The sequence below is a fragment of the Thermobia domestica genome, chromosome 3, assembly GCF_964235325.1.
Source record: "Thermobia domestica chromosome 3, izTheDome1.hap1.1, whole genome shotgun sequence".
Lineage (NCBI taxonomy): Eukaryota > Metazoa > Arthropoda > Insecta > Zygentoma > Lepismatidae > Thermobia > Thermobia domestica.
Window position 1 is genome coordinate 18584413 of NC_137456.1, and position 22208 is coordinate 18606620.

Here is a 22208-nt window from a genome sequence, read left to right on the forward strand (position 1 = left end):
AAATGAATATAACTATGTATACGTGATCATCACGGCCAAATGGCAAAGCCTAATGAAATGACAGTATAGCGTTAGGCCCCAATCCCAACTGGGATGTTATCATATCGTTTTCATTACAATACATATCTTAAGGAGGGAGTGGGGATCCCAATTTTTGCCAAAAATTGAGTATCTCACGAGTCGTTCAATTTAGAGAGTTGAAATTTAGTATATTCACTCTTTACCAAAAATAAACGAACGTGTCATGTATGGGTCATTTTCTGTGTATGGGAAACTGAAAAAAAATGAAATATTTGAGTTTTACGTCCCACGGTTATGCTGGTGAGGCTAAAGGAGACGGTGATGATGAGTAATGAATGAAATGGTGGAATGAAGAAAGTGGGAGGAAACGGGAGAACCCCGAGAAAACCCACGCACACGGTGTTTGTCCACCACAAAGTTCACTTGGCGGGGGCTGGGATCGAACCCGGGACCCCAAGCACCAGAGGTGAACGCTCTACCACTGAGCCACCGCGGCCCCTTGTATGGGAAACTGATAGTGGGTTGATATTTAAAAATAATCAAAAACGATCGGTATTAGTGTCAAACCCATAGTTTTCGGGTTCGCTGAGATCCATTTCCCGAAATAGTTCAAGTGGAAATTTATACCCATCGGCAAGAGGGGAAGGGGAAAGAAAATTTTAATGTCAAAATTGACCGAGATTAATGTCAAATTCATAGCATTTGGAGTTGCTGCTTGACAATCTTGAAACCATTCAAGTTTAAGTTTAGCCATCGACATGGAAGGAGAGGAAGGGCGGAAGTGAAAAGTAAAAATATTCAAACTGACCAAGATTAACGTCGAATCCATAGTTTTAAGAGGACTCTGAGATGAAATAATGACAATCTCGAATTTGATCAAGCTCAGTCCCTATCAGCATAGAGAGACGCGACTTTTCATCAATTGTTTTAACAAAGAAAAGTGAATGGGAAATTTCAATAACAAAGAAAAGTAGGCAAATTTCACGCAAATCCAATAATTTTAGTATTTTGTTTCAGGGGTTGGCTATTAAAGGAATTATATACACTTACAGAAAATAAGTGTGATTAACGTGTTTTAGGTCAGAACTTCTAGTATTACTTGCCAGTAAAATTTTAATAATAAATGACACGTATATAGATTAAATCATACAGTACTACGCAAATTACTACAATATGTTAAAATATATCTATATCTTTATTAGGATCACACAGTGGAACTTACACTAATACTTTAATGTTAATATGTTCGTCCGTCCATCCGTTACTCCGCACGACAACTCTTAACGAAAGTGATTTTTTAAATTTTGTTTCTTGCAATCGACAGCTGGAGTAATTATCTTGGGGATGTTTGTTATGGAAGTGATCCACCCATTAGAAATGGTAGAAATCAATCATTCACGGTTTTAACGTTACCATTGTAGAGCCGAAACTATAATACGAGGGTCATTCGGAAAGTAAAGAACGTTTTTGTATAAACACTTTAATAACTGATATACAAAGGCGAAATTTGTGTTACATACTAATTATGTGATACTTAAGTTACTTTTCGACATAGTCGCCGTGTAAATTTAAACACTTGTCATATCGTGGTACAAGTTTTTCTATGCCTTCGGCATACACAGTTCACAGTTGCCGCCAAACTGTTGAACCAATCACTAACAGCTTCCTTAAGTTCATCATCACTACTGAAATTTCAGGAAAGAATTCGTGCAGCCCATCAATAGTGAATCGCCTATCCTCTTGAATTTTCCGCTCAATTCTTCCTTTGAGTTCGTCAGTCACAACAGAAGGCCGGCCCGAGCGTTCCTCATCGTGCACATTCGTCCGTCCGTCATTAAACATAATGCACCACTTACGAACTGATGCTTCATTCATTACATTTCCATACACCTCAGTGATTTGTCTATAAATTTCTATCGGACGCACTTTTCTTGCATTCAAACATCTTATCACACTACGAACCTCACACTTGGCGGGATCAGTAATTGTATCGCACATTTTACAGTCGCACAGAGAAACAATAACGGACCGTAGCGGATCGCAGCTGGTGCCAAACTGAGGCTAAAGCATGCCCTGGTCAATAATCCAGCGGCAGCGGGGGTGGGGGAACACGCGCACGCGCTAGCGCAAAACGTTCTTTACTTTCCGAATGACCCTCGTAGATAGCGAGAAGCGGTTTTCTCCAATCGATTAAGCGTCCCAAAAATACATTTCATCTCCTCCAGCCACATTTGAAAGAGTGTTAATTGAAAAAAAAAAAAAAAAAAAAAAAAAAAAAAAAGTGCAGCATTTCGCATTTTGTATCTACTGCTTTCTGTTATAATAGTTGCTGAAGCTTGTGGTCATTATAGAGCTAACTACTTGCATATTTGTATTCGTATTCCCTTAGTGCGCTTTTGGTAAGTACATATAGTTTCTACAGCATTTTGCATTTTTCATTTCTACAACGTGTAGTACGACTCCATTCTTAAATGATACAGAAATCAATAATAATTCCGTTACTTCAACTCATTTCTTCTATAAATCTTCTAGTTTTTACGCAATTCTGCACCTCTTCAACTAAACATAGCCCGAATATGCTACTAGAATGTGCCGAATACTCAATGGGATTACAATCTACACAATACGGATGGTTAGCGCTACACATTAAACAGGTATGAGTAAGACAAGAGTTCATGTTCCAGAAGGAATGCGTAGTAGTACAGTGGTTAACGTATCAGCACGGTAAGCCTGATCTGGGTTTAACTCACCATCCAGTCGTGCAATTCTTCACTCTTTGTACATAACAGAACTTGCACCTATAGAGGAGTTGGTGTGGTACAGAGTAAGTTATTTTCTCTATATTGTACGTACCGTAATAATTTAGCCATCAGAGCTCTTCTGTAATATACAGTGGCTCACAAAATTGATCGTACACCCTACTAATTTCTAAATATGAACGCGTAAGTCATTACTCGTCATTACGTCTACGCGTTTGCAGTTATTGAGGTGGAACTGATGTTTTTGAGACCCATTTGTGTGAGTATAACACATTATTGTCCTCCATGTCTACAGTTGTTGGTGAGTTCTCCAGATCCATGTACAAAAGACAGTCACAGAATTGATCGTACACTTTACATTTAACTCGTTTTGAAGGAAGAGGATGAAAACAATCAAATCTAAAAGGAGTAAGTCACTGTACTACACATATACCACATTGACTTGATCCCTAGTCTTCCGTTGCAAGCGCTGCTATCGGCTGAAGGAATTCCACTCACTTTCTCTCGCTTAGCAACAGCTGAACCCTTATTGGCTCAACACGAGGGTGTGAGCTTTAGTTCGCATTTTTGCCACGGCTCAAGACATTTTGGCAGCACAATAGTAGGTTATCCACGTCCTTCTACGTATTTGAGTTGAGTGCAACACGAATAAAGTACAGTACAATGGCACCAATAAGTGAAACTACACACTCTGAACGTAGATTAATTAGTAAACTAGCTATGGAGGGCAAATCTTTAAGAACTATAGCAAAAGTAAAGCGGAGAACACATTCAATCGTCCAAGCAGTTGTCAACAGATTCATGTACGAGGGCAGGATAAGAAATAAAGTTCGTCGAGGGAGGAAACGTATATTGAATGAAAGAGACGAACGAAGAATCATTTTAAAAATGAAAAAGGATCTTCGTCAGAGTGTACTTAAACTAACAACAGAAGTGGCATCATCCATCGGGAGACCCCTTTTCACAGAAACAGTGAGATGAACTTTAAGAAAAGCTGGATTCAATGACCGAGTTGCCGAAGAAGCCCTATATTTACAAGACGTATCAATCCAAAAGGCTTTAATTTGCTCTAGAGCACAAGCAATACTCCGAAGACTTTTAGAATAGCGTAATATTTAGTGATGAGAGCAAATTTAATCTGTATGGATCCAATTGCCACAAAATTATTTGGCGAAAACCTAATACACAATTTAAGAAGGAACACACTAGACCAACAGTAAAACATGGAGGAGGATCAGTCATGGTTTGCTGCTGCATGGCAGCTTCTGGCGTAGCAAATTTACACTTTATTGAGGGAACAATGGACAAATTTGCATATCTCAACATACTGAAGACAAACTTGAAGTCTAGTGCAGAAAATTTAGGACTTGGACAGTTCTACAGGTTTCAGCAGGACAACGACCCCAAGCATACCACTTACATTGTGCGCTCATGGTTATTGTATAACACACCAAAAACTCTTGCAACCTCTTCTCAATCACCAGATCTCAATCCCATAGAAAATCTATGGTGGGAATTAGACAAGAATGAGCAGCAGCGCCAACCGAATAAGCTGACAAAACTAAAGACGTTCCTGAAAGTAGAGTGACTTAAGATTATACCCAATGTAACAAAGAAGTTGGTACAATCAATGCCAACCTAACCAAACAGACTAGCCGAGGTGACAAGAAGAAACGGGTTCGCAACTCGCTAATGAACTTTCCAAATTTGTAAATGGACAAAATGTACGAATAATTTCGTGACTCTTAAGTTTATGTATGAAAGTGTTTCCTTTCTACGTTCAAGGTCTGATTCTGTGTAAAGGAATGAAATCAATATATTTTGTTTATAAGATCCCCTGACATAATATATATTTCAGTTTCTTGTAATATAAGCTATGTAAAATAGGTTATTTCTATTCATTTGTCTCACAGCGCCAGGTGAACAATCATTTTTTTTGAGCCACTGTAACTATCACAGTACCCTGGGTTGCTACAGCGCAACAGAAGTTGTAGTAGAGTTGAGTTGATTTTGAGTTTAATGTTTCGTTCAGCACCGACGCTATATAAGACGTGAACCTACTGATTAACGTGGAATCCGAAATACATTGTAACCAGGCAGTTATAAACTTTTTATTTCTGTTATACTTTGGTTTCAAATTAACTTTAATTGTGAAAGAAGATAAACAAAACAAGGAAAAGATTCCTTCACATAATTCCAAGTCAAACACCTATTATAAAATGTTAAAAATTATTATGTAATTTTGTTTGCGAATTCGCGTCGACAGATTTCTTTGAATCAAATTCCGTCTTGCACATGAACCCGATTTTCTGGGTCACTTTTTCGATAGCGTAGTTCTACGTCCTAAAGACGGGCATTTTGGGTAAGAACCTCAGCAAAAGTAATAGTATATAATCTCACGATATTTCCGGGTTAGCCTGGTGTGTTAGAAGATGATATATTATAGTTAGCTGTCTCGATGTAACTTGAAAATCGGAAACACATTTTATCTTCAGACTACGAACATCATAGTTAGTTCGGAAACAGTGACTGTTTTATCAAATAACAGGCTTTTCTCTGGATCTCCACGATATTGAGTACTTGCGCTGAGATTGGAACTGAAGTGACTGTTGTGGGACGATAACTTCAATAAGAAACGCAAGTATGTGCTTAAGAACTGTGTCAACTGCCAAGAATGTCTCTACACACACACCAATTTACAAATACCACATAACATCTAATCAGAAACATTAAATCAGTCATACATTTGAGGCTTGTATCTTTTTAATCATGACTAGAATTATCAAGTTTAATTAATGCTGTATAACTCTTCTATCACAAGTAGAGAGTTGGTTATGTTTAAGATACAAAACGTCTCGCAATGCACACCAAATAAGGATAAACTTTAAGCATAACCACATGGTGGAGCTCCCGCCGGGAATCGAACCCAGGTCTCCCACACCGAGGGCACGTAGCCTAACCGCTTAGCCACGAAGGAACTCAGAAGTTGTAGTACAGTCCATATGGTATAAGTGGCAGAACACCGATTTCGAGAGTAATAAAATTTATGGCTGATCAGAGGGCGGAGTGATAAGGAACATCAACATAATGATCCAAGCCAATTTCAACAAAATTTGGCAGGTAGATAGTTACATATAAAATTAATGAATACGAGCTTTTTTATTTTCTGTGGGCAACAAGTTCTTCGGGGTAAAAGAGCCCGCCCAAAGTTTTCAAAATCGATGCCAATGGCGCATAAACAAATAATCTGAAGCGAACGCAATTACGTACACATACGAAAAATAAGGGAATACGGTTTCATATTTTGGCTGATATTTAGTATTTCCCCCAAACTTGCACATATAAAATTTATAGTGTGTTACTTACTTTACAAAATATAGCTGAGCTAGGGACAGCTAGCGAAGGGAGTTAGAAGCCCCAAGGGCCCTTGTACTTCTACCGTTATCACAATTTAGACAAAAACAAGGTACTCCGTTCTGGAACCATGAAACGAGTTGGGGGAGATACTAAATGCCATCCGAAGATATCTACAATGTATCAATGTGCCTCCCCCTTTCTCACTTATGCACCATCGTTGACGCGCCAGCTCCCTACGGAAGTGTTCTCGCGTGAGTCATTGCTGCGCTCCTGCACGGATTCAGTAGGATAGCATTCGTGTCTGATTTTTAAATTAGTTTGTGTTTTATGTCATATATCCACTCACTGTATTTATACTCAGCTTTCGTAAATTCAAACTGCGCCTATTAATGCAACTCCTCCTTTAAGAAACACTTTCTAAGGCAGTAAGACTGAATTTCCTGCTAAAAGAAGTTCATATGTCATGAATATATGTAAGTTCTCATGAAATAGGGTAGTACGGTAGGTGAATTAATAATAATAGTTGCTAAATGTTCAAAAGAATCAATACTATTTACGCCTTGCACCCATCCTAAAATTGAAGTATTACGTACTGGGATAGTATATTTCATTGTAGAGAAGAAAATTAAATTATACTTACTGTTCCCATTATGAAATACCTTCTAAAAACATAATACAAATAATAATGTATAAAAGTTATTACAAAATTATTAAAAACTATATACAAAAATTTCTTTCTTTCTTTCTTTCTTCATCACTATTCTGATCGAAAGGAGCTTCTATGTATTGTTTTGTTTTTCCGCCGCGGAATACGGTTGCATTTGTTTTATTATGGCGATATCCGTAACTTATCGTGACGTGTAGTGATATGTGAAGGTGTAACTTATTTTTATGTAAACAAATACAAGGAAAAATCAAATAGCTAGGTTGTCCGTTTAAAGTGTTGACAATTTGAACAGTTTTGTGTAATAGTATTGTGATCCAACAGATATTAAATAGGTATGGAATAATTCAGGCTATTTAGTTCGTATGATTGGTTTCCCAAATTTTAACTTTATTTCGTAACATTCGTTAAATTTGTTCCTTTTTTGTATATATATATATAAGTAGAAAACGTAAAGCTACAGTGAATTTACTAATTTAATAGAATAGAGCAGAAGCTTAGTTATCCCATTTTTTTCGTGCTTTAACCTGTATTTGACAAACATGAAATACTAGCATTTGTATCCTTGTACTTAATACTCAAAACAGGGTGGATTGATTTAAATCAGTCTGATTTAAATCACGATTTAAATCAAGATTTAAATCACTTGATTTTTTAAATAAAAATCGCTGATTTAAATCAAATTCCGAAATAAAATAATTTAAAGTGAAAATAAGTAAAATCCCGTTTCTGGTGTATTATTTCGGTTACGGAAGTTAATAATTATAATACAATGAGACTCAAATGTACAGTATGTACAGCATAGTATAAAAACAAGTGTCATGCACAGGATGATTAGGGAAAATCCCGTCTTGAACGTGTAACGGAGCAATACTGCTTTCTTTTCTCCGTAACAATGAGTTTGGGTTTTTAAATCGTTAACTATTCCAACGGGACAATCACCATCGACATTTGAGACGAAAATTCTTTCGCGTACGCGTCTGCTTGTTTATTCCCAGATAATAGGGCATATATAGAGGGGTCCTATCCCGTCTCCGATTTTTTTTTAAAGATTTATAACTTTAGGTGAAATTAATGTATTTCGTGCCTCAAGCTAGTTCTAATTTTTTTAAAAATATGCCCCTACCAAATATCAGTAACTTTTGTGAAAAAAAAGTGACATTTTGATAAATGTTGCTATACTTTTTCCTTAATGCTTAACCTTTTAAATTATATTACATATTTTTATCCTATTAAAAATCGAATCTTCATTATTCGATTAAAAAAGTACCAATGAACATTTTTACTTCGTTTTCTTTTCCAAGACTGAAGGCACTGTAGAATATGTTACATATGCTTTCACGCCTTTCTGCGTCGAGACATAGTGTGTGATGACATCATAAATTTTTTTAAAAAAATATTTTTTTTAATGCCTATTATTATTTTTCGGTAGGCTTACATTTTGCATTCAAAAGACTAAAATTTTGCACACTCGTTCAGTGCACCCCTTAGTATTTTTCAGATGTTTTTAGATTTCTGCGTGAAAACAGGGAGGTCCAAAGGAAAAATGAAAAAAAAAAAAAAAAAAAAACGTGATTCAGATGGAAACATATGAATGGTACCATTTGAAACGCTGTTCTATTCTGAAGAGAATGACGTACAAACCATGATCCTAGGATAAATAAGGATGTTTCACGGAACTGTTGCCTGAGATCCTGTTTTATAAGGGAATCTGGTGATGTGGGGGATATTTTTCGCGGGCTTACTTTTGCATCTAGCAGATTGAAATTTTGCACATTTATTCAATGCACCTTTTAGTATTTTTTAGTGTTTCAGATCTGTACCTTAAAACAGGGGGTTGGTCCAGAGGGGTAATAGGAAAAAAGGATATTTTTTTTAACAGAAAATCTCTTTTTTCTTGATTTTTCCGTCCCAAATGCATGATGGAGACATTTGAATGATACGATTGAAAATCATCTTTATTCTGAAGAGAATAATATACAAATCACGACCCTAGGATAAATAGAGATGTCTGAGAAAATTTCTATATTACATGCGTGTTATCTGGGGCATTGTGGGGATGTTCTTAGCTCATTGTTAAATATTTTCCCCGTCCTTAGTATTCAAGATAGCTTGAAATTTTATACACACATTTAGTACACCCCTTAGTGTTTCCCAGTTCATTTTGAGGAATGTGCGTTAACACAAGGGAGTTCAGAGGGGATCAAAATTTGAAAAAAAAAAAGTCAGGAAAAAAAACATTTTCTCTCAAAATTTCCCGCTTCAGGGGCATGATAGGGAAATCTGAATGTTACCGTTTCAAAAGCTGTTCTATTCTGAAGAGAATGAGGTATGAACCATGATCCTAGGATAAATAGGGATGATGTAGCATCTTGACTGAAAGTCTATAATTTTCCTTTTAAAAAAAGCCATAATTTAAAAGGGTTAAGAAACAATGATTGGGATTAACAGAGGTTAACAATTGGGGATTAATTCAAAATTCAATCGGGGGGCGCGGTGGCTCAGTGGTAGAGCGTTCACCTCTGGTGCTTGGGGTCCCGGGTTCGATCCCAGCCCCCGCCAAGTGAACTTTGTGGTGGACAAACACCGTGCTCGTGGGTTTTCTCGGGGTTCTCCCGTTTCCTCCCACTTTCTTCATTCCACCATTTCACTCATCTCTCATAATCACCGTCTCCTTTAGCCTAACCGGCATAACCGTGGGACGTAAAACTCAAAGATTTCATTTCATTTTTTTTTCAAAATTCAATGCTAATACTTTCACTTAAATGGCATAATTAGCATTTAATACTAATTCCTAATGCTTTTTCTTGAGTTCGCGACTTGTAATTTACGAGGAGAAAGATTTGATTTAAATCAAAAAAATCGATTTAAATCAAAAAAATCAACAAAAATGATTTTTTTTTAAAAAATCATGATTTTTTTCCACCCTGATTTAAAATAAGGGTACCTAATTCCTGTTCTACATATAAGGGGGTAAGCTTTACAATACACGCTCCATCTGCACATCCATAAGTAGGGCTGCTGTAAAAGGATATTGTAAAGTAGTGTAGGATAGAGTAGAGTAAGATAAGGATAAATAGGGTAGGGGTACGAACGGGTTAGCTTAAGGTTAGGGAAGTGTTGATCCATTGTGTAACTTGTCGTTTCTGAGTGGGTATGCCAGCTGGAACGGGCGTTGTGAAGTTAACCCAAAAATTATAAGTATTTCACTAATTTCCTTCCTATTCTCAAAACAATTTGACCTGGGCAACATGACATTAACCCGTTTAGTATAGAAAAATTCAAGGGGGCCACAAGAAGTATTATTTGAAATGTTGCAATTCTTTTACGATTTGTGTATACATACGGTGGCTAGATGTATGGTATAATTACTATAGTGCAAATAACAAACCAATCCTTCGTGGTTGACCACTAAAAAGCACAAATGCTATCTAACCGAGTCAGTGCACGACGTAGCTGGTGGGCTCACACGATAGCGAGGGGAAGCGTGCGAAGGGAGCAGACGTGTCGGTGAGTATACACCTAAGCGACGGTAGTGAAAACGAGTCGATTTTAGCAGTTATACGAATTTCAATAGTACTTGGCACGGTTTCACACTATTAACACTGCACTTGTCATTACTGGTGTATCGCCAAACCACACGAAATTGAAAAATAGGATATATTGTTTAGTTTCTGCCCCAAAGTACTAGGTTGTGAATACTGACTCTCACTCATTTGGTAGTAATTATTCTTAGGAGTACAGTGCGAATGTATGGCATAAAAACTAGTGGCCTAAAACACGAACCAACTTGTGCTAGGTGGATACTAGAAGTACGAATGCTCTCTAACCGTGTCAGGGCAGGAGCGCACCAGAGGGGTCCGAGGGGTAGCGACGGGTGCGTCCATAGGGAGGAGGCGGGTCAGTGGCGGTGGATGAACGACGACAGTGGGAAAACGTTTTATATGTCATAAAATGCGTGGCTTATGTGTTGCATAGCTTTGGGGAGATGCTAAATGCTATCCAAAAAAATATTAAAATGTACTATATTAGGTTTGGTTAGATGTTCCTCTTCTTTTCTGTAGTTTGAATTTATTTCCATATTTCCATAAACTGTTCGGATGTTTAGTAGACAATGACGTTCACACAATTTCAACAACTGACGCTCCTTATTTTAGTATAAATCGATAAAACTGAAACACGATATGTCACAGTCCCCATAGCAGAACATGCCGCGATCTGCGATGTGATCTCAGAAAATTTAGCACGCCCTTGCAGAAGAATTACCGTATCAGAGAAAAAAGAAAAGAAAATAGTCAAGAGAAAAGTTTACTAATGGACCAACCCATCAGTTCAAAAATTCTAAAATCTTTTTTTTTTTTTTTTTTTTTTTTTTTTTTTTTTTTTTTAATGATAACACGTCTGATATAACATGACTAAACACCACACGTTTTTGAAGAATACAAACAGTTTTAAATTCTTTTCTGGAACAATTTAAAGTTTGTACACATGAGTCTGATGCTGACGCAAGCTTCTTGAAACAGATAATATCTAGGTCAGAATTCTTGTTTAATTTGGATATTTTAACTTTTGTAAGAAGTAATGTTTCTGTTGAGCAAGCAGAGAAGGACTTTCCGTCTCCTTCAAACTTCTTTGAGTTTCTGAGTACATTCCCATTTCAAGTTTTGATAGATATAGATTAGGATAGATTATTTTTGAATACAAGCTTTTCATTAAATCTATGCAGGATTTAGAAACCAGCTCAAAAAATGAAGGAAAGTTTTTTTTTTTGAATTAGACTCTCTTTAAAGTTGCAGTAACAGATTTCCGAGAGAAGTACTCTATTGCAGTAAAGCTAATGATGTTTTGTTTGGGTATACCATTGTCTGAAGCCATATGTGAAAGCTGGGTTTCAGTGTTTACTAATATGAATAAGGAAAGGCCAGCAGAAAGGATGGATTTAGTGATGATATTGAAACAACAGATCAGCTTACATACATTATCCTAAATGGACCCTCATCATGATATATATATATATATATATATATATATATATATATATATATATATATATATATATAAGAAAAATACTTAAAGGTGCTCTCATTACAAAATACGGTGTATCGTATCATAAATATTTTAAATCTGCTTCTTAAAACTCTTTCAAAAAATGTGACATCACAGGTTGTAACTCGAACTACGGATACGCTGAAAACTGTTTACCATGCTTCATGTAACGCCGTAATAAAAACATGGTAGTATCATCTTGATTTTTTTTATTTTTTTTTATTTTGGAATTCCTGCAGAAAATTTTTGACTTACTAAAGCTCATCGCAGAAAGACGAAGAAAGTTCTGCCAGCGGGGTAATTCATTCACATAAACTTTTGTCCCACTATATACTAAATGATGAACCGAAGGAATTTCTACTTGTTAAAAGAGCGGCACGTTAAGAAAACAGTACTAATAGTAATTTAAATTAAAACAACATTTACAGTTATTTTTTGTGCAGTTTTACTTTGGTGGGGCTACAATTTGGAAAACTTAGAGGTATATTCATTAGTCACAGTAAACGACAGGATGTAAAACAAATTAATAACAGCATTCAAATTTTTTACCAATTACCCAAGGCAGAGAAAGCTACATTCACTGTAAATTGTATTCCACATGGCTAATCAGCCATCCTGTAAGAAAGCATAAGGAATAGACAATAGGCATAGAGGTCATAAAACTCACCTTAAGCATTTGAACGGGAGCTGCAAAACAACGATGCAATAACTAAATTATGCTACTTTAAAGTGTTCATTTAGTTTATGCAAATTATGTAGATAAATAAAATATTATTTATTCCGGTGATAACTTTGTTTGCTGAATGTATCGGTACAAAAATAGTTTGAACAAATGAAAATATAACATACATTAAAACAAGCATAAGTTGGCAGCAAACCTAATAACATATTCTGGTTTGAGTACCACTCATTCTAGCATTGGAACTTCTTATATATAATAAAAAACACATTCTGAGTAAAACATAGGGTCAAAGAGGGTAATAATGATATAGATTTCACAACTTTTCCACGTTACTCAGCTTACATTAGTTTTGAAAGCAGTTAACCTAGGCGTCAGTTTATGATGCCAATAGAGTAACAATTTGCTGCCAATAAATATCCTGTCATGTCATAAGTTGATGAGTAAATGTTAAATTAATGCTGTTTTATAATTTCCCTCTAAAAGGGTAATTATGAAACACCTGTTCTCCCCGGCTTTCTGTATGTGATATTGAAGTATGAAGGAATTCAATTGTGAGACAAAGAAGTCTTCGTTATTTTGTGTTTATTACAAATATACAAATATTTGGCCAAGTTACAAGAAAATAACTAAGAAAGAAAGTGGAAATAGCTGCTAATGTTATTCTAACATTTTTGTGAGGTGACTATAATAGGCCTATAAGCTAATAGCCTATATTAGATAGTTTCAGGTTACAAAACAGGCTTATGAAACAAATTTAGACCAAGTTCTAGGCTGTTCACTAAAAATAACTTAGGCTACTTCTATTTCTTTATGTTTTAGCATATTGATATGCTGCCTAGGCTATTTTGAACAAAATAATACACAAGGCTTGAAAAATCTTGCTTGTATATCAATATACTGCAAAAAAACTAGTCAGAGCATTTTGCAGTCACAATGTCTTTACTCGCCAAATATTAAAAAAAAAAAACTACTCGCCACAGACGAGCAGGCGAGTGGATTTTTCAAGGCGTGGAAATGTAGGTCTACAATTTTGGAAGTTACTAATAAACAAGACTATAGAACTGCCTAAACTACAAAGTACATCGTTTTTGAAACTTAACATACTAGGATACAGAGACAAATTCCAGTTATTTCTCAAATACATTAATCTAGCATTATCTTCCATATAAGCAAAATGATATTTTTTTTTTTCTAAATGTAATTCTGAAACGAAAGCCCAAAGGACAAATACAATTTAACCTTTAACTGTTGACCTACCAGGCTTCCACCAACACCCATTGGTTTCACAACAGTGAAGTGATATTACTGCACGAGCAAATGTAAAAGTTAATGATAGGATTTCAAATTTCAATACATTTTTTTTTTCTAATGAGTTTGTTAAAGGAATTGGTACATCCAAATTTTTGTAAACTGAAAATTAAAAATGTAAACAGAGCATTGTGAAGGATGTTGCTAAATGCCTGTGCTCTTAATTTGTATTTACCTACAGTGGATGAAGATCAGTGAGGGGTGTCTCATAATTATCCTCCACAGGCAGTGCCACATAATTACCCTCACCGACCCTATATTATCTAATGAATAACATCGTTGCAGTTTCGGTAAAGATACTTTGCCGAAACTATAATGCTATTATTTAATTATTAGATAAAATATGCTTTGGTCAAAATTTGTCTTTTATTATATTCTGGTTCTTTGGAAATTTTAAGAATTGAAAAATGCGTTAGTAGTGCTTTAATTAAGTAAATCTTTACTTTAGTGGGTAGTTACTCAGTAATATTAAAACAAAGTAGAATGAACTTCCAAATATACAATTTTTTGAAAAAAGCTTTCAGCTTGCTCTGCTAATTTCTAAATTTCAGCTATTAGTATCAGGGTTGGCTGGTTTAAACCAGCTGTTTTTTACTTAAAAAAAAAAAAAAAAAAAAACTGGTTTAAACCAAAAGACAAAAAAAAACGTTCGTAAAAGTGGAAGTGTTTGTAAAATCTTGATGAACACACATTTGTGGGTTATCACGTTTAACTCCCGTATATTATTCGTATTATATTCAGACCTAAATTCCCCATTCATTACTCAAAAAGATTATACTACAAAAGCAACTTTTTTTTTTATAAGTTTATAAATGTTTATTTTGTGATTTTTTGTAGTTGTTATTATTGTTATGTAATTGCAATCGAAGAAAAATTCTAAATATTGTTTCGTTTCAATGTTTACTATTGATAAAATACATCGAAAATGCCGTACTTTTTGTGTGTGTGTGTGGGGGGGGGGGGGGTCATACAGACCCCACGAGAGGCATTTAGTGAAATAAGTATCTTTGGTATCTATTTATGTATAAATGAGTCTGAGCCAAAGTGGACTCAAATAATTCGTATCTTTATTCACTTTTCTTATTGATATGCAGATTAAGTCGGTGTATTTCTTTAATTTGGACCAATAAAAATCGTTGTTAACTAACTTGAACTAAATTAGTTCTTCTGTACTCCGTAGTACTTTGAAATTGTTCATATGTAATTCTGTGTAATGGTTTCACTTGTGCAACTGTTTATCTTTTTGTCCTTCTGAAATGACTCTTGACAGTTATATTAAGAAGCATATAAAGATCAGTACAACTTTATATATATATATATATATATATATATATATATATATATATATATATATCAGGATTACTTCGTGAGTGTGTCGGCAGACGTATCGCATTTGTGGCCAATTAGTCCTGGTTCCGAGTTCAAATGGAGGACAATTTCTCTCGGATGTAACTCGAGAAGCGGTTTTTATTCCGCTTTAAGCTTATGTGACCCCTTCCAGCATAACCCGGTTGTTGCATAATAACATCAAGGCGAAACAAACTTATTTCTGTCCATATATGATATGAATATATAGAGCAAGTTATTTAAACCATAAAAACCTGGTTTAAACCCAAAAAACCGTTTTTTTTTTTGTTTTTTTTAAAATAAAAACCATGTTTTTTGCCAACCCTGATTAGTATTATTTGCTAATTAGATAACAATTACTAATTTACTAATAGAACGTATGGAATACATTATACAAAATTGAAAATTGTACTGACCCTTTTTATATTCCTATGTATTCTGTTATAGTTCCCAATATTTCGGATTATTTTAATTATGTACCCATTCTCAAGGTCGAATGCTATTTAAATCATTGATTGATTGGTTGAGATATAATGGAAATGCAATAAGTTCTTCACGTGCCTCTTTGAGGCCCTGCTCCCCCCCCCCCCTTACGTATGCATTCTTTAAGAGGACTTTCTTGAAATATTGAAATACAGGATCTCTAGCCTGTGGATAGATCTTCTTGTGCTTCATTTTGGAATTTACAACATTTACAGTCACGTTAATTTACTACAATACACACCCGGGCACTTACAGACTAGTTGCACTACACTGGACCAGAGTACGATAATAAAAATCTCTTACAAACAAACACCTAATTTTCAATCTTTGATGCTTTGCAAATAGGCTAAATTCATTACTAAACAAACTACAATTTTTTGATGAATAATCGCAAGTTCACTCCTGTCCTCCCTGAGATATTTGATGGTGAAAGTACACAATTTTCGAAAATTCGCAATGTTTAAAAATTTCCAAAAAATCAAGTATATAGTTCTCAGATCTGAAACTTGTTTAGGACGTTGTCTATTATCTAGTATCTATGTAGACAAAGAATTGAATGTGAGTCTTATTTATTTCGTTTCAAAATGTACATTCCAAAATTGCAATTTCTAGGTTTCCAACCTCAATGTTCAGAGCTTCTTTTCTCGACGTTCTGAAGTACGTCTCAATGTGCATAAAATACAGAATATTGTCCATTCCACAATCTTTCGTATGGTTTTGGTTTGAACTCATTATCTTTAAAACCTAAAAAGTTAAAGCTTTTAACGGAATGCACTAAAAAATTCAAAATGTGCTCAGGCGCCTATACAAAGTGGCCGCTACAACAAAACTTGCGCGGCTAAAAAATAAATGAATGCCCGTTTTCAACTCCCTATATGTGGTACAAACTTAGGTAAAAAATTAATATAAAAAACTAAATTTTATCACAACCATCATTGGTCGATTTCATTTGGAAGGCCCCAATAGGGAATGGCGGAAACTTCATAACAAGGAACTACATAATTTATACGGTTTACCCAGCATTGTTAGGGTCATCAAGTCTAGGAGGCTCAGGTGGGCAGGTCATGTAACCAGAATAGAAGAAAGTAGGAATGCTTTCAAAATCTTAACTGGAAGACTAATCGGAAAACGACCATTAGGAAGACCTAGGCGCAGATGGGAGGACAATATTAAGGTGAATCTCGCAGAAATAGGAATACAAAGTAGAAACTGGATCCAATTAGCTAAGGGTAGAAGTCAGTGGAGAGCTTTTGTGAACGCGGCATTGAACCTCCGGGTTCCATAGTAGGGTGGATCGAAAAAAACTTTTTTTTAGTTTCCGAGTTGCTATACCGCGGAAAAGTTGTGGTTAGTGATGACTTGAAAAATAAAAAAAGAAGTGTCGAAATCGGTTAATATCTTCCGATCGCGCAAAGCGTCTGAAAAATTTTAAAAAACATGAAAAACTTAATTTTCTCGTACTCTTTATTAAAATAAAATACTCTCGTATTTTTTACGCTATAGTGATAAAACGTTACAACATGCCTTATTTAATAATAAAAACAGTTGTTTTATGATTTTAGAGAATATCTTCCGATCGCGCAAAGCCCATGAAGTTTAAGAAAAATATCTGTTATTCGTATTTTTTTTAAATCAAAAATTATAAACTGCGATATTTTTAATGCCTTATAGTGCTGATTTGATAACATGCGTTCTAATATGTTTTATAATGTTTAATGTTTTAATGAGAGAATTCCAAGGTTATTACATATAATTTCCAAAGCTAACACAAATGTGCAGCTATTCGCTTCTTTTTATAGATAAAAACAACCCAGAGGAGGAGGCTGCAATTCGAGTTCCACCCACACTCTTCCCATCCACCCAGCCATAAAAGGTGTGTACTATTTACAATATTTACATATTTAAATTTGTTTTTCTTTTTTGAAAGACTTACAAAATTGAAGCGATTTTATAGTCAGATTTTGTTCTGAACTCAGGCATCAAAGATCTGAATTTCAACGTTGCTCTGATGTAGCCATCTCTTGATTTGGATCCGCATACTTTGAGCGAAACTTCTGTAACTAGCTTCACGCATCGCTCCACGGCTTGCGTATGGCAGGGGAACTTCTTGATATCCCCATCTGGTATTTCACCTCGTTGAGTGAAAGAGTTGATGTTGTCGTTTGAAGCTTTTCGAAGAAGAGGTGAAGAAGAATACTTGGCTTCACTCCAGTCAATCATGTCAATGTAATCTGAGGCTTCAAAATTCACAGTTGGAGTAAGGAAGATTCTGATGCTTTTTCCTTTCGAATCAGACTGCCTGGCTTTCAACACTCTTATAAGCCCTAGTTCTCTAATGTGCTTCCTCTCATCAAAAATCATGGCTATTAAAAGATTTTCGGGGTGGGTAAAGAACGAGTTCTTTTCAATGACGGGGAAAACAACTTGCTTCAAATTGTCAGGCAAGTATCGAGATGTTTCAATTGTTCTATATACATGAATGGGTCCACTTATGAAGGTATTGCTGTTTTTAATTTCAAACCACACTGGCATCTAAGATTTCAAAATGAAAGTCACTATGGTTTTTAACTCAATTTGAATGATTTGCTTCACTTATGTATAGTCTGAGAACTCTATTTGCACAAGTGAGCCATCTGGAATGTGAAAGTGGTCCGGGATCACGAATTGATAAATCACTTGGACATATGCCACTTTTGACCGCCTGACATATATCTAAAAGATATCTCTGGTCTTTACTCAAAGAATTTCTGTCAACTTCTGGAATTACACAATCTATTGGTTGAAAATCTATCGCTGGCAGTTTCTCACACCCGCTTAGATTATTTCCAATTGGTCCAGAAAATGTTGTGGGGCCAACTGTTCCTCTATCCAAATGTTGACAAAGATGACATTCAAAGATGACAAGGTAATTCATTGAAATCGAGTAGGCAAATAGGCCATTGCAGAGGTCGCCCAACATGGATCTCAAGATGACGAATAACACCATTTTTCCAGCCAGTATTTGTATTAATACCATCACAACCGATAATATCCAAGTCTTCCACTAAAATTCCTTCTTCATTAAGGCAAGATACAATGTCTTCAGCAGATCCAAAGCTCGGCGACACATGGCCAATGCATGCAGAACCAGGTTCTTTGATGAGCGATTAATGGTAATCCTTAATAGCACGACACGACGAAATTGTTTGGATTCAATCTTATCTATAACCAAGGTGTCATCCCTTCTTCCATCAAAATAAAGACCACGCAGTTTATCTAAATCATTTTCACTGTTGTTTTGCAAGTCACTTCTAATTTTGCTCCTTTCCCTTCTAATTTTACACCTTCAATAACCATAGACGTATCTGCTTTGGTTATTATACCAAAATCTTCTAGCACACTAGGTGCTCTAGCAGAACCTGCATGGTCACTGACTCCATATCGATCGTAGGTTAATGCTGTAGCTCCTAGTTTAATTCTCATCTGCCATGGAGATGGAGATTCCTTTTTCTCAGAGTCATTTGGTTTGTATTCAGGTTCAATTTCAGAAAACACTTCGGCTGAACAACTTGGCTCTTCCACAAGTAAACAATCAGGGCTATCTCTATTTAAAGTATAGCTTCTTCTTTCAAGTCTACATTTCAACTTTGATGTCTCCTTCCGATCCAAAGCACTAATTTTTCCTAATCCATGCTCCCTCTGAAGATATAAGAATTTTCGCTCAATGACAGGAATCTTGTTAGGTTTCTCACACGTGCGCGATCGGAAGATACTCCCTAAAAACATAAAACATGGGTTGTTCTTATTAAATATTACTAGTTGTAATGTTTTCTCACTATAGCATTAAAAATAAGAGAGTATTTTGTTTTCATAAAAAGTACGAAAACATTAAATTTTTCGTGCTTTTTAAAAATTTTCAGACGCTTTGCGCGATCGGAAGATATTAACCGATTTCGACACTTTCTTTTTTATTTTTCAAGTCATCACTAACCACAACTTTTCCGCGGTATAGCAACTCGGAAACTAAAAAAAAGTTTTTTTCGATCCACCCTATTCCATAGGCCATAGAGTTAGTTAGTGTTTTAGTTGTTATTAGTTAAGAAAGTTTTTGAGTTGAATCTTCCTCAAAAACTTTTTGTCTGTCTTCTGCAGAATTCTGCAATCATATGTTCCATTTAGATGGTCATGCAGCAGAAGTGAATTAACATTGAAAACATACGAATCAAGATATTATAGTGCGCCTTGAATTCGCATATTAGTATTTTTTGTCTGTTTAATATTACGAAAAAAATTTCCTTTAATTAAAAAAATAAATAAATAAATAAATAAGGTAAGTGACAATTTCCATAAAAAGTCAACTTGCAAAGTAAACATGGCTTATATGAAATTGCAAGTCCCAAGAGAATGGTGCTAAGATAACAGGATTCAGTGTGCATAGACCTAAAATAGCTTCGGACTTCTAAGAACAGTTGTTATTATTAAGTATTCTTCTTTTTGGCAGGTCCTGCGACTAATGAGTTTTTTCTTTCTTTTTTTTTAAATTTTAGATTTAGGCCTGGAAATATTTCTTGCACGTTTTTCGATCTTCAGCTTCCTCTTTTAACTCCCAATATTTTCTTCTATTTGTCAAATCATCAATCAGTTGTGTTCTTCTTCTTCCTATTCATCGCTTTCCTTCCATCTTTCCTTCTATGGCAGTATGAAGAAGACAATTTCTTCGCAAGATGTGTCCAATCCAATTGGCCTTCCAACGAAGGGTGCTGGCTAGAAGTGTCCTCTTCTCTCCTATCTGTTTTAAAACATCTTCATTTGTTGCTCTCTCTGTTCATTTTATCTTCTCCACTTTCCTCCAACATCAGATTTCGAAGCTCTAGCTTTTTCTTCTCTAACTTCTGTAATGTACAAGGCCCCAATTCCCCATACATAGCACTTGACCAGTTTCTTCCTAAGTCCAGTATTAAGGTTGCTAGTTAAGAGTGATTTTTTCTTGTTGAATGCTTCTTTGGCTACACAATTCTTGACCTGATCTCTTTGGTGTAGTAAGCGTCTCGTCAAAATACTTCCCAGATACTTGAAATTCTCGACCTCTTCAAATTCTCTTGGTTGTATTCTGACCTGTAAGGGCTCGTTTCCACGGGATATTCTCATGACTTTTCACTTTTCGAGGTTGATTTCCATTCCCTGTAGTTTCCCAGTGTCAACTATTTTGTCAATCATCTCCTGTAGTCTTTCTTCGTTTCTAGCTATAACAACCGTATTATCTGCATACCTAATCTTGTTAATGACGTGCCCTCCAGTCTTGAAATCCCAATTCCCATTAATGCTTTCTTCATAAAACATTCATTGTAAATGTTGAATAATTTGGCGACTCAAGAACAGTTACATACTTATACAATTAGATTACTCAAATATATGTTAATATATAATATGTCCGGTGTATAATTCGTAAGTTGTAATCTGACACTAAGGTTCTTTCTCCTTCTTATTACAGATGTCAGCTTGAAGATTTTGAGTAACGCTCAATAAACTTTGTATTCAATATCACGGAGAAAACTTCCTTTCGCACAAAGATAAGGTAAGTTCTTTTCTTTTCTTTTTTCTTTTCTTTTTTCTTTTTTTTTCTTTTTTTGTATTTAGTGTGATGTATTTAGAGTAAATAAAATATTATCTGTATTTTTTGTTAGCATTTGTATGTTTGTAAATTGGTTATCAGAGTTGCATTAAAAATCCGTATCGTAAACAATCGTCCAAAATGGTTTCCAGACGAGAATAGCTGGTTATGTGGGAACAGTGTAACAAATTTTTATCTAAATACTAAACGAAATAAATTGACACATAATAACATCTCACTATTATGGGTGTCAAGTGTTTGATTAATAAGCTATTCCAAAAGTGCCCAATTTTCCCGTTTGCGTTGCGCGCATACAATTTGGTGTGGAAAGAGGTCGTGGCCTAAGACCTGTACATATAAACACTGGTGACCATAGCTCAGCGGGAACATTGCCGATTTACTCGTGTTAAATATGGTCCCGTTTCTTCCCACTTTCTTCATTCCACCATTTCATTCATTACTCATCATCACCGTCTCCTTTAGCCTAACCGGCATAACCGTGGGACGTAAAACTCAGAGATTTCATTTCATTTCACTAGAGGTAATAAATGCCTGTTTTATCCCCACAAACTTCATTGCCGGTTTACTTGTCATAAATATACATTACAGTATAATCGATATTATTGTATTCATCGGTCCAAGACTAGGGCGCGCAAAGGAAAGGGGCCCAAATATTCACGCTTGCAACCCTTTCTCCCCAGGAAACATGCGGCGTTGCTCACAACTGTTCGTTTTTAACCACTTGACCCGATTTGTTACCCTGTTCCGCAGGCTCGAATGCAATGAAACTCATATTGCTTGTAGAGTTCAATGTGTAGTTTCACTTTCATATAACTTCAACGGAGCACGCCCCCTCTTTTGGGCACTATAAACAAAATATGTCAAAAACATGCTCGCCTTATGGGCATTTCCATTGTATTGTTGACCCATTTTTAGCCATGTTCCTGCTGA

General features: G+C 35.5%; 2 protein-coding genes across 4 annotated transcripts in view; one reads left to right on the top strand and one right to left on the bottom strand.

The window, feature by feature from the left end:
• LOC145680213 (uncharacterized) overlaps positions 1-6925 on the bottom strand; it is a 57998-nt gene extending 51073 nt beyond the window's left edge. For both annotated transcript variants that reach the window (XM_081750528.1, XM_081750527.1), the window contains exon 1: positions 6778-6925. In XM_081750528.1, the coding sequence (XP_081606654.1) occupies positions 6778-6786 (9 nt within the window). In that variant the 5' untranslated portion in view covers positions 6787-6925. The remainder of the gene's footprint in view (positions 1-6777) is intronic.
• A 63-nt stretch (positions 6926-6988) lies between these two features.
• Dus1 (Dihydrouridine synthase 1) overlaps positions 6989-22208 on the top strand; it is a 314851-nt gene continuing 299631 nt past the window's right edge. For both annotated transcript variants that reach the window (XM_081750530.1, XM_081750531.1), the window contains exons 1-2: positions 6989-7136; positions 21138-21221. The gene's annotated coding sequence lies outside the window, so the exon portion shown is untranslated. The remainder of the gene's footprint in view (positions 7137-21137; positions 21222-22208) is intronic.